This window comes from Pundamilia nyererei, unplaced genomic scaffold (genome assembly GCF_000239375.1).
Source record: "Pundamilia nyererei isolate P.nyererei 1_Seehausen unplaced genomic scaffold, PunNye1.0 scaffold00025, whole genome shotgun sequence".
NCBI classification, from domain to species: domain Eukaryota; kingdom Metazoa; phylum Chordata; class Actinopteri; order Cichliformes; family Cichlidae; genus Pundamilia; species Pundamilia nyererei.
Genome location: NW_005187426.1, coordinates 269552 through 280785, shown reverse-complemented (window position 1 = coordinate 280785; position 11234 = coordinate 269552). Strand labels below are relative to the sequence as shown.

The following is an 11234-nucleotide window of genomic DNA, read 5'->3' as shown; positions in this document are numbered from 1 at the left end:
ATGCGAGTGACGTAGTAGCTCATCCAGGTACAATCCACCACAGCTTACAGGTTATTGTATCATTTAAAGCACAGAAAAGCAAATTATATGTTTTGTTTTCATTGCACAATCTAATGAGGATAGTTTGTGTGCACATTACGCTCACACATCACATTAACTCACTGGTCTTTTGGTGACGAGTTAAAAAAAAAAAAATTTAAAAAAAGAAGAGAAAAAAAAAACCCCAGAAAATAAATTTTGAAGTTTATTTATTGCAGGCACAGGAAAATTATGATAAGCAGAAGATTAAACAGAATTTTGGATCTGCAAAGCCAACAATGCCATGGCAGCATTTCTCTTGCAGCACAAAATATACAAACATAATTCTCAAAACGTGAGAAACAAACATCATCTTCAGCCTGTGAAGGGAACAAAGCTTCAAACTCAAGTCTCTAATGATGATATTATCAGACAGAAGCTTTCAGCAGAACTTTACTTTCCAGTGGTCACAATCCAGTGTGCTTACCTGTGCACAAAACTATACAAACGTACAGCTATTACTAAAGCATACTGAAGACATTTTGCTAAAGCATAAACGCTGAAATTCAGGGAACAGAAAAGACACACTTATCTAAACTGGCAGGTCATAATCATCAACCTAACCACATTAGCAGTCAGTGTAACACAATTTCACTAAAGATTGTACCAAATTACCATGACTCTCCTTAAGCTGATGACCACATCCTGAATAAATCACTACTTAAATACAATGGAAGAAGACCTGAAAGGTTCCCTTTCTCTTACTCTTCGCTGTAATAATCCCAGAGCTGAGATTTCTGACATATTAGTGCACTGTACCTCCAGATCAGTCATATTTAACAATCACATGACATGTATAAAAGAGTGTTGTCTAGACAAAGACAAATCTAATCTCTTCAAACAGGTAAACCACAGAGTTGATTCATAAACCCTCCTTGACCATTGCAACAACAGGGAAAACCCCATTAAGGCGTTTTTAATGCATGTCTCTAAATCACAAAGCAAGATACGCATTTTTTTCCCCAGACAGCAGCTAAACGATTTCACTTTAAGCTAAATGAGGACGGATGTGTTTTAAATAGACGTACAAGAGAACACAAGTAAAACATCTGTAAAACTATAAATAAATAAAATTAGCTTATTTTTTGATATTTCAAAGAAAGAACTGGAGATGAGAACAGATTATGAGGCAGAAATTAGTTGGAAGGACTATGGAGATATCTCTAATGGCACATAACATATAGCAGCTGTTCTTGGCAAAACTTGTAGGGTAGCATGGCACATTCAGCTCATTTTAAAGAAAAAAAAACAGTAGGAACGATCTAGTTTTTCCACACGAAACGGCATTCTGGTCAATTCTCTTTTGCTCCAAACCCACACTACTTATTGGCTTCTTATTCTTCTAGTATAAATATCCTGCAGCACAAGTGGGAGGGGGGAATCACTGATATTTATAACAAAAGAAGACTGGTACATTCTTTATAGGTCCAACAGTGATTAGCAAAATGTTACCAGTGTCAAAAAGCAGCCCAGAAACAGGCAATAACTTCAAGGCAGAAAGAGAAACGTAAAGCAAAACTTTGTACAGGTCTCCACTGAAGACTTGAAAATAGAGGTCTTTGCTTAAGCGTCCAGTATTAGAAAATTCCACAGCATAGATTTGAATTTCCACCAGAATAAACCAGCAGTCCAGACATCCACGGTGACCCAGTCATCGACTGGGATGAACAGTGAACAAACAGTATTTCCATGTGAAGCTCCTCTTTCCAAAGTTTCTTATATATATATATAAAGTCGGGTTCATTTAAAAGGATCGACTTTGTTTAACGGGACAGGTTTGGTTTATTATGAAAAGGATGAGAGGCTGAACAGAGTTAGAGGCAATATTCTTGGACTCACTTTGTAAATCTTCATCCAAGTTTGGCTTATATTAAACTGATCATACATGAAGATAAAAACTAAAGCTACAATTGATAAAAGTGAATAAATAAGTTCTTGATGTTTCTTAAAAGTGGTCAAAATGATGTCTGATGAATCAATAGTGACACTGCACAAGTGTTAAAGGAAAAGTTGATATTTTTTCTGGGAGATAAGCTTCCAAATTCTCAATTATAAATATATACTATAGCTTGCACCTACTTAGCTTAGCACAAGGTTATAAAACAGGGGGAAACTAGCTTTAATGACTGCCTTCAGACAGAAACTATCCTAGCCTGCACTAGGGTAACCTAGACTACCAGGTGTGCTATTTTCATCAAACTCTCCACAGGAAAATATAAAAACCTATTAAAAAAAAATATCAAACCTTTTTCTGACACGGTTCAAAGCTGTATTTCAAGACATTTCTTACTGTCAACAAAACGCACAACAAGACCAAAATCAACCAGTGATATCTGTAATGGTCTGTTATTATGTAACCATGAAGAACAAATCCCTGAACAATCCCTGAATATTGAATATTGACTCTTCATGGAAATGTAGAGTCAATATTCAGCTCAATATTCCATCTATTTATCATCATATTTATCAATGTGTAAAATAAGATCTTATAAGGAAATTACAAAAATGTGTTAAATAATGAATAAATACATAAGAGTTTCAAACTCCTGCTTCCACGAGTGCACCTCGTGTGTTATTCTGTTCGATGTCCACAGCTTTGTCTGATTTCTCTCCTTACTGCTGTTATGTCTTTAAGAAGGTTGATGTGGACAAATCACAGGATTTGTTGCCAATATTTTAAAAAAAAAATGTAAAATTTCAGCAACAACATCCTTAATCGATGCACTCAGCCGTGACATATTAATGATGTCATAAAACAATAACAACTAACATAAACAATAAAAGGGAACAAGAAAGAATAGAGGATCGATCAGATCAATTTGTGTGTTCACTCATTAGGCTGTTATGGCTCACAGTATGTAGCGGTGCATAATGGCTTTGGGTAAAGACATAAAGGCTGTTTTGGCATTTCAGATACATTTTGCCAGTAGTGGGTTGTATTAGTACGTGTGGCCAAAACTGGATTTAATCTTTTGGAACAAATTCAGGGTAAATATCATAACGGGCTAATTGGGGCTATCTGTTTGCATTTAAATGAAGTAGTTAAGCTCTGGCATGAGATTTAGAAAGCAATTTACAGGAAGAACGACTAATGCTGGTTTTATTCGTCTTAGGATAAGACTGCATGTGCATGATTGTTTGCAACTGCACATTTTATGCATTCAAATAATGAAATGGAGTGATATTTATTGAGTTTCATATTGTACCCCCTCCAAACGAAAGGCTGAAGTACAGGTTCTCACCTCTGACTCTGGTGGAGTCACATCTCAAGGACACTTTATCAGAACTGATATTGCAATTGCCAGCTCTCGACAGTGAGGAGAGCGTCATCCTAAACTTTTCAGCACAACGTCTCCCTTCCTAAATCTCCTCCCTCTTCACTGATGCTTCTGCCGAACCTGCATAGGCTGCTTCTTGCCTCTGGTTTCGTCTCATCCCTGCTTGGCACGTTCACAGTAAACTGGCTGTCACTGTCCTCTGGTTTCACAGAGGAAAATAAGGGCTCGGTGGGTGAAGTCACCTCTGAACCCTGTGGTTGAGGTTGAGTTGATGGTGTCTGGGAACTGCTGGGAAACACAGGGGGTGAAATAGGGGACAAAGGTCCTAAGGGGGAGTAACGTCTTAAGGAAACCCCCTTCAGGTTAACTGCAAGCTCCAGAACCAATTTTCTAGATGCCCGGGGTGGGCACAGGGGTACAGAGGCTTCCTGGGGGGAGAGAGGAAGTCCACTTTGTACTGAGGAGTCACTCTGGCAAGGAGTGGGAGGTGAAGACTCTGCAGCCCTGCTGCCATCTCTGCTGACAGGTGACAGGTCCTCTTCCTCCTCTGGACTGTCTACTGAATGAAAGGAGAGAGGCGATGCAGGGCTCTCCGGCAGGTCCACACCCACTACGTCAGACCCACCTGCAGACATGGCCCTGTTCTGAGGTCCCTGCTCCCCGACAGTCCGGTAGCTGTGAAGCCCTAGTGTGATCTGCGTGGGTCCAGGGGGATCCAGGAGTGGGGCGTGGCCTCTGCCTCGTCCTCCACTACGGAACAAGCGATTCCAAAGATGGCCTAGACGTCGTCTGGAAGAGGAGGAAGTGGAGCGGCGAGTTGAGTGACGCCTTATCTGCCTGCGCATTGCCAACCGAAGATTCTGTAACACTGAAGCCTGGATGACGGGGGATTAAAACAGAAACACGCTGAAGTTTATTTCTCTCTAAATGCAGCGTCGCCAGTGTTTGTTAGTGTGCGCGAATTTGTTACCTGGGTGGGATTGTATACAGGAAAATCTTCCACCGGAGGGATAAGACCCTGGGCTATTAACTGACCATATGAAGGAGGAGCCTCTCTCTGGACAAAGTCGGCCTCCATGCGAGTCATCTGCGTCTCAAAAGCTCTGTAAAGGAGTGAGGAAGGGAAAAACAGAGCAGGATTAGGGAAAAATCAGGAAAACTATTTGAAAACCCACAAAAATACTTTCACTTCTACAGTTTCTGGCAGCTGCAACAATCAACACCATCCCAGCGTTCCTCTGACTTAACATTCATTTAGTGGCAGAATGAGGGCCCACCTGTACTCTCGGTTCCTGAGGGAGTGCAGTTTAAGGGCACAGCCAAGAGCAATAACCAACAGGAGACTGCAGACCAGACTGCCGATCAGGGCAGCTGTGATCACTTTCCTGGGCACTGCTGCCAAGCAGTCCCTCTCATCGCTTCCATCTAAACAGTCCTCCTGGCCGTCACAGCGCCACGTCTCAAAGATACACAGGTTAGTCCCACAGTGGAAGTTTCCAGGTTGGCAATCGTAGCAGTTCTTCTCGTCCGACCCATCTGGACACCTCTTCTGGTTGTTGCAGCGTTCAGAGGCTGGGTAACACATTCCTGTACCACCCTCGCAGGGGAACTCTCCATCTGGACACATCGGACAGCCCTCCTCGTCTCGACCAGATGGGCAGTGCCAGTAGCCGTCACAGCGCTGGCGTTCAGAGTAACAGCCCTGATCACTGCCGCAGGGACGCTCGCCAGGAAAACAGTAACCTTTCACCTGGTAGGATGGAGGAGAAATGCATCACTGTCTAGACACAGAAGGGACAACTTGTACTATACTTAACTGACTGTGTTTTCTGAAAAAAAAAAGAGCAGTTACTGTTTCTAAATCAGTTACTTTGGAATTAAAAAGAAAAACACTGTAACTTTTGACAAATTTAAAGTTTTAAACAACTTTAAAAAAAAGAGGTTGAAAGAATTTCAAAGGATAGATGAGAATAAACGATGAATGAAATGAACATTAGCCAATCTCAGTACCTGATATGTAGCATTGAAACCATGCCCCGGACTGTGAGGCTGGGCCATGTACAAAACGCTCATCTGTCCCCGGCTCGACTCCAACAGGGCGGGCCGCCTGTTGTTGTGATATGACAACACCTGTAACAGATGCTCCGCTCGCTGCAGCAGGCCGTCATAGACATGCAGCAAATCTCCAGGCCCCAGCTGCAGGTCCAGCTGCAAAACAATGGGCTTAGGGTCCTGAGTGTCCAACAACCAGGAGCATCTCAGCTCAGTGTCGCCGCTACGGTTCGCACGGAAAAAATCGGGAGAGGCAAACGAGCCATAAAAGTTCCCCAGACGTTTGCCACAAGTAGTGTCAGGGCAACCCAGTTCGTCACTTCCATCGTGGCAGTCCCGGGCTCCGTTGCAGCGCAGGCCCGCGGGCAGGCATCGGGTGGACTGGGCCTCGGTGCACGGCAGAGAGCCAAAGGGGCAGAGGCCCGGCTGCGCCTCAGTGGGAGTCGGCAAGCAGCTGCGTTCATCCGAGGCATCCCCACATTCATCCTGACCGTTGCACTTCCAGGAGCGAGGAAGACACTTCCCATTCCCACAGAGGAATTCATCTGACTGACAGCTGCTCTGACCTAGGTGACCTAAAAAAGAATATGTCTGGTTAGCTGCTAAAACATCACTTTTTCCCCCCCAAGAGATAGTTGCCAGTCTCATCTGTCTGCCATGTCCAACTGCAATCAATATCACAGGTTTTAGGCTTTTCTCAGCTTTTTTAAAAAAGACAAACCATAACAAAAAAAAAATGCATTAGTATTATGGATGATCATATCAAAACAAACCAAGCAGTAACCCTGTGTAAACATACAAAACAGCTCTATTAATTCAACCCTCACAAAACTTTATTATGGCTTTATTAAATCTCTGTTTTAATGCTGCATCTTGACCTCTATGTTGTTATAACTGCTGTTACTGATGCATGCTCTGCTCTGCACAGAGATTCTGCTGCTACTTTACTCACCTCGTGTTTTCCACGTATGCGCATAGAAGCATGGGGAGGTCCCAGAACAGATGCTTATGTTCAAATATAAAATACTGCAGGTGGCCCTGGGTGTTGCTAATGGATTAAACTGTAGAGGTATTTCTAATATTTTCACGCACTCTGGTATGTTTATGGAGTGGATAAGCAATATGCAAATATTCTCCAGCTTACCTCTGATGTAAGAGAGTCGGAAGCCCTGGGCTTGCCCAGAGCTGTTGGCTTGAGAGTGGAAGAAGAGCCAAACACGCCCCCTGGTGGAGATGAAGGGCTGCGGCAGCACCGAGCCACATAGCCTGGATTCTCTCTTCCACGTAGGTGTCAGCAGGAGCCAGTCTCCCATGCATTTTCCTGACTCCGCCAGGTCGAAGTTACGGAAACTGGAGCATGGAACATGAGTTTAGGTGACTCGGTTATAGAAATATCATATGTATGCAGCGTATGTTTCAGGGACTCTACCTGATGGTAATAACTTCTCCTTGACCCCCCTGAATATGCCAGCTGCAGTTGACCCCAGCTGGGTAGTTTAAAGGCCAGGAAGGGCTGTAGATCACACCCCTCCGCTCTGTATGGATCTCCACCTGCTCGCTGCAGCCTGTCTCAAAAAAGACAGGGGGGGATGGCAGCATACATATTAGGGAGGTCGGTCTGAATGCTCCTTGTGCACATCAGAACTAAGAACACGAACACTTGGCAGACATCGAGCATTACCAAAATGTTGGCTTCCACACTCTATAAACCGTTTTATCCTCATTCTTTTATTTGTGACCGCTACAAAAAACACTAAACGATTCACTGACAAGACAAATGACCTTAGTGCCATTGTGGGGAAGCTCCACGCTGATCAGATGGAGCTTTAAACAGAAGCAGCAGCCAAACTGGCAGCCAAGGCAACAGCATCTCCTGCTGCCATCACACCATTACTCCAGGGAGCAACACAAATGTGTGAGCAGGCCAGGAAAAGCTCCAGGACTAACACGCAAACCTCTGTGTGGTGTGCAGGCACTGAATCCTGTTGTTTTTCTAAGTAAAGGCGCAGCGATCAAGTTACCGGCATCATAATCTGCAACATAAATGTGGAATGGGAAGTATCTCATTTCATTCTTGTGCTGAAAGCAATAATATAGAGCAGGGGCATTAATCATCGCATTACTGCTTAATGCCACAGAAAGAATGAAACACATGCAAGGAAACGCTGTCTAACAAGCCTCTTAATTAACCAAAACCACAGAGACAGAACATTAGCTCAACTATGATCCAGCGCTGACACACAGCAGGGAGTCTGCTGCTTAGTGCTGTTTGTTTCTGGCTTACTTGATGAATCAGTAAAGTCAGCAGAGTGAAGCAGGGTGGCGGAGGGAGGAATCGTTTAAGTGCGGATATCGACTATCCACACTAACTTAGCACACACATAAATACCTACACATACTGGGCTGGATCAAGCTGCTACACAATGCTGTTGTTTGGTACAATGAATAAGAGAACTGAAGCACATTTTGAATGTTGTGTTTGTGTTTCATCTACTTTCAAACTCAGATGCTGGAAAAATCTGATCACAGAGAGAAAGAGAGAGAGAAAGAAAATTCACATTAACTCACTATTTTTGGTTTACCAACAGATGTAAAAAATAAGATTTAGCTGCTGTTTTATGCTTAAACTACAGAACATGAACAGTTCACCAACAATAGTTGCTCAGGGAGCAAACCTTTTCTCTATGACATCCAGAGACTCCAAAATGCACTGCAGCCAAGAACAACTCCAGCTCAGACGCCAATAGAGTCATCAAAATATTAAAATAGTGTTTTATCAGTGAAAGGTGAATACACAAAACATAACAACACAAGACACACTAATAGATAGTGGTATAGTGGTGGGAAAACTACATCTATAGGTTTTGACGCTACATTCACATTTAATGAAGATCAGCTGTAAAATGTTCCTTAAAGGAGATTATTATGTCGATCCCGTGGCTGATTATTAGCATCACGCTGGAATTATTAGATGTGAAAAAACTTCCCGTAGTTTTTTTTAGGAGCTACCTTGGGTTAGGTGATGTAAACCTCAGTGGTGCTGATAATATTTGTGTGTTTTCTAGCTTAACATATATCAAACCTGTAGTTTAATAGCTTTCAAACAAATGTAATGGAGTAAACCATGCCAAACTTTCACTGAAATGTGTATAAAGGGATATTAAGTTTTGTTTGTTTTTTTACAAAAACGTTTGAAATTGCATTTATAGCTTTTAAGGCATGTAAATGTCCCTTTTTAATTTCCTGCTCTGATTACAGTGAAGCGTACCTGAGAGAAACAAGTGGATTAAGGTTGCACTTCAGCATTAAGCCCTTCAGTTTTTAATCTGCATTGTTCTCAAAAACCACACATAATCATGAGCTCAGGTAAAATGTGGAGATACTGAATGCAGTTGCAGCTTGTGTGTGTATTTGTGCATGCAACTTCAATCACCCTAGAACTTTATGTGTGAAAACATCAATTCTTTTTTTGACTTTTTGCTTTTTAAACCGCTTATCCGTCTAGACTCGTGGACATCCTGGACAGGTTGCCAGCACAGGGGAACAGACAGCAACACAGGCTGGAGCACCAGGCATAAGGACAACATGCACACTGGACACATCAGCCAACCTCAAAGCTTGAAGGTTCCTGAGTTGGGATGGTGTGTTCCCCTTTAATCGTGCAAATCTCTTCTCTCCTCAGTCTCACATCACCCTGACTTAACATTCATGATCTTACCCTAACTACAACTTGTCTAACCCAAAAACCTAACCTGAACATATCCCTTTATCTTAATTTTTGAAGACCTGAATTATGTGGACTGGCTTTCTGTCCCCATAATGAAGACACAGTCCAGAACCCTCGACCCCACACAATGTTAACACCTGGATCACACACACACACCTCCAAACTCTCACTCTGTGTTCCTTTAGCAGCCTTCCTCTTTATTTAAATGCCAATTAAGTGCAGTGTATGACAATGGAGGGGGGAGGAGGGGACCGTGGGGTTGACTGGCTGCAGAGAAGCAGTGATGTAATGCCGATAGCAGCAGTATCACATTTGCGAAAGCGCGTCCATGTTTCCACACTAACCGTGATCATTTACCCACCACAGATCAATAATCCCGCAGGTTTCTGCACAACGATAGCCTCTGTGCTCTCCCTCCATCCAATCAAAACAATGAAAACAAACCGTCTTCATCTATCAGATCACTTAATCAGAGACACACAGTAGTAGACAAAATAACACCCACTGCTGCTGCTCGGGTGTGAACACAGAGACGCTCCGCTCTGATAGTCACTGATGTAATCATAGTAGGAGCTTTGTAAATTATCGGATCTCCCGTGAAGATGCGAACACGGATCAAGAAATAGAAAAGCATGGCCACTTACATTTCACCGGGCAATGCGGATCACTTGTGCATGCCATCATGTGTTCGTGAACATCACAGGCAGAGCTTTCTAAACTAATTAGAACAAGCCTCCGTCTAAAACATCACAGCGGTGTAGAGACGCATTGTTGTTTCTCACCTGCACAGAGCAGAGCACAGCGGAGCCACAGCAGCCCGAGAAGAGGCAGCAGCAGGGGCAGTACCGTCAGTCCCATGGTCCGGCGGGGACCTCTGCTATTATCTCCCACACGCGTTTCGCTGTTCGCTCCACATCTGTGCGATCCACACTAGCTCCGGCATCTGCGTTCAGCCTGGACACAGCTAGAGCTCCTCCTTGCCGTGAAAAGGCATTGTGTCCTTCTTTTGCAGCGGTAGCCAAGACGCTACGATCAAGTTAGCTCCAACTAGCGATGCGGCTTCTTGTTACTCCCTTCAAAATAAAGGCTTCGTGGCAAACGTTAAGTTTTGCAGCATTATAAAACTAAACGTCTTATAGACTATAGTCTTAGATATAAAAATCAAGATTATATAGGGTTTGGATTTGTAGTTTAAAATTACAGTTGAGATGCAAAGCTAGAAATTTTTTGTTTTCTTGAAGACTACTTCCGCTCTAACTTTGGCTGACTCTACTCAGCTTTCCACATCTTAAATGAAAAAAAGTGGCTCACATAATTCTTAAGCCTTGTCCCCTCTTTCTCCAGATGAAACTTTATATATTGAACTGAAATACAGAATTACGTAGACGGCTTCTGGTAGGAAAGATACATAACAATCTTCTCCCTCTCGCCCGCTTGTGCTCTGATTCTTTTATGAGTATGCCCTTTCACCTTCGCCCTCGTGTGGTTAAACTCTTGTACTGCAAGTTGGACTTTAAAATAAATTATACAGTCCCTTTTAATTTAATAACGTATTTTGAGTTTCACATACACCTGGAAAAGTGTTTTGCTGAGAGAAAAGTACTATGTAAATGTAAAGTTATGACAAATGGTGCACACTGAACAACAAAAGAAACAACTGAAAAGAAAGAAATAAAAGGCACCGCTGGGATTCGAACCCAGGATCTCCTGTTTACTAGACAGGCGCTTTAACCAACTAAGCCACGGCGCCGCTGACGGAAATTGTCGAAAAGGGCATTTATGAATAGTGAAATACATGGGTCCAATGACGTCACTGCTATGTTCAGTGTATTACATGTATTCTCCTGTGAATGCGACGTGATATATAAAGTTATCCCCTTTTATTTTTTTTATCTTATTTTTTAGGTACTAGAAAATACGAAGGGCTAAAATGTTATAATTAGCAGTACACCGTTAAGTTACATTTATCCAAATCAATCAACTAAAAGGAGAGATTAACGTGGCTTAGTCAAACGGAAGCATAAATATGAGATGACACTAAAGCATAACTTTAAAGTGTAAGAAACAGTGCAGTGCAGCAGTGTCTTCGGTGTGGATTC

At 42.6% G+C, this 11234-nt stretch overlaps 1 protein-coding gene and 1 non-coding gene across 2 annotated transcripts; both read right to left on the bottom strand.

The window, feature by feature from the left end:
- Nucleotides 1–231: 231 nt before the first annotated feature.
- Nucleotides 232–10272, bottom strand: lrp3 (low density lipoprotein receptor-related protein 3). Its single transcript, XM_005727524.1, has 7 exons — nt 9918–10272; nt 6838–6973; nt 6553–6758; nt 5367–5983; nt 4634–5106; nt 4327–4459; nt 232–4231 (listed from the first exon to the last, which is right to left on the bottom strand). Exons 1-7 carry the CDS (start codon nt 9991–9993, stop codon nt 3419–3421), a joined length of 2454 nt encoding a protein of 817 aa, XP_005727581.1. The 5' UTR covers nt 9994–10272; the 3' UTR covers nt 232–3418.
- Nucleotides 10273–10811: 539 nt separating this feature from the next.
- On the bottom strand, nt 10812–10885 carry trnat-agu (transfer RNA threonine (anticodon AGU)). The gene has a single exon. It is a non-coding gene; the product is annotated as a tRNA-Thr (tRNA).
- Nucleotides 10886–11234: the final 349 nt, after the last annotated feature.

What these genes read in the sequence shown, in the direction of transcription:
- lrp3 (XM_005727524.1), bottom strand. Translation starts at nt 9,993, where the DNA reads ATGGGACTGACGGTACTGCCCCTGCTGCTGCCTCTTCTCGGGCTGCTG. An exon ending in GGAGAAGTTATTACCATCAG is followed by an intron (nt 6,759 to 6,837) that starts GTAGAGTCCCTG and finishes TCCATGCTCCAG; the next exon opens with TTTCCGTAACTTCGACCTGG. An exon ending in CCGACTCTCTTACATCAGAG is followed by an intron (nt 5,984 to 6,552) that starts GTAAGCTGGAGA and finishes ATTCTTTTTTAG; the next exon opens with GTCACCTAGGTCAGAGCAGC.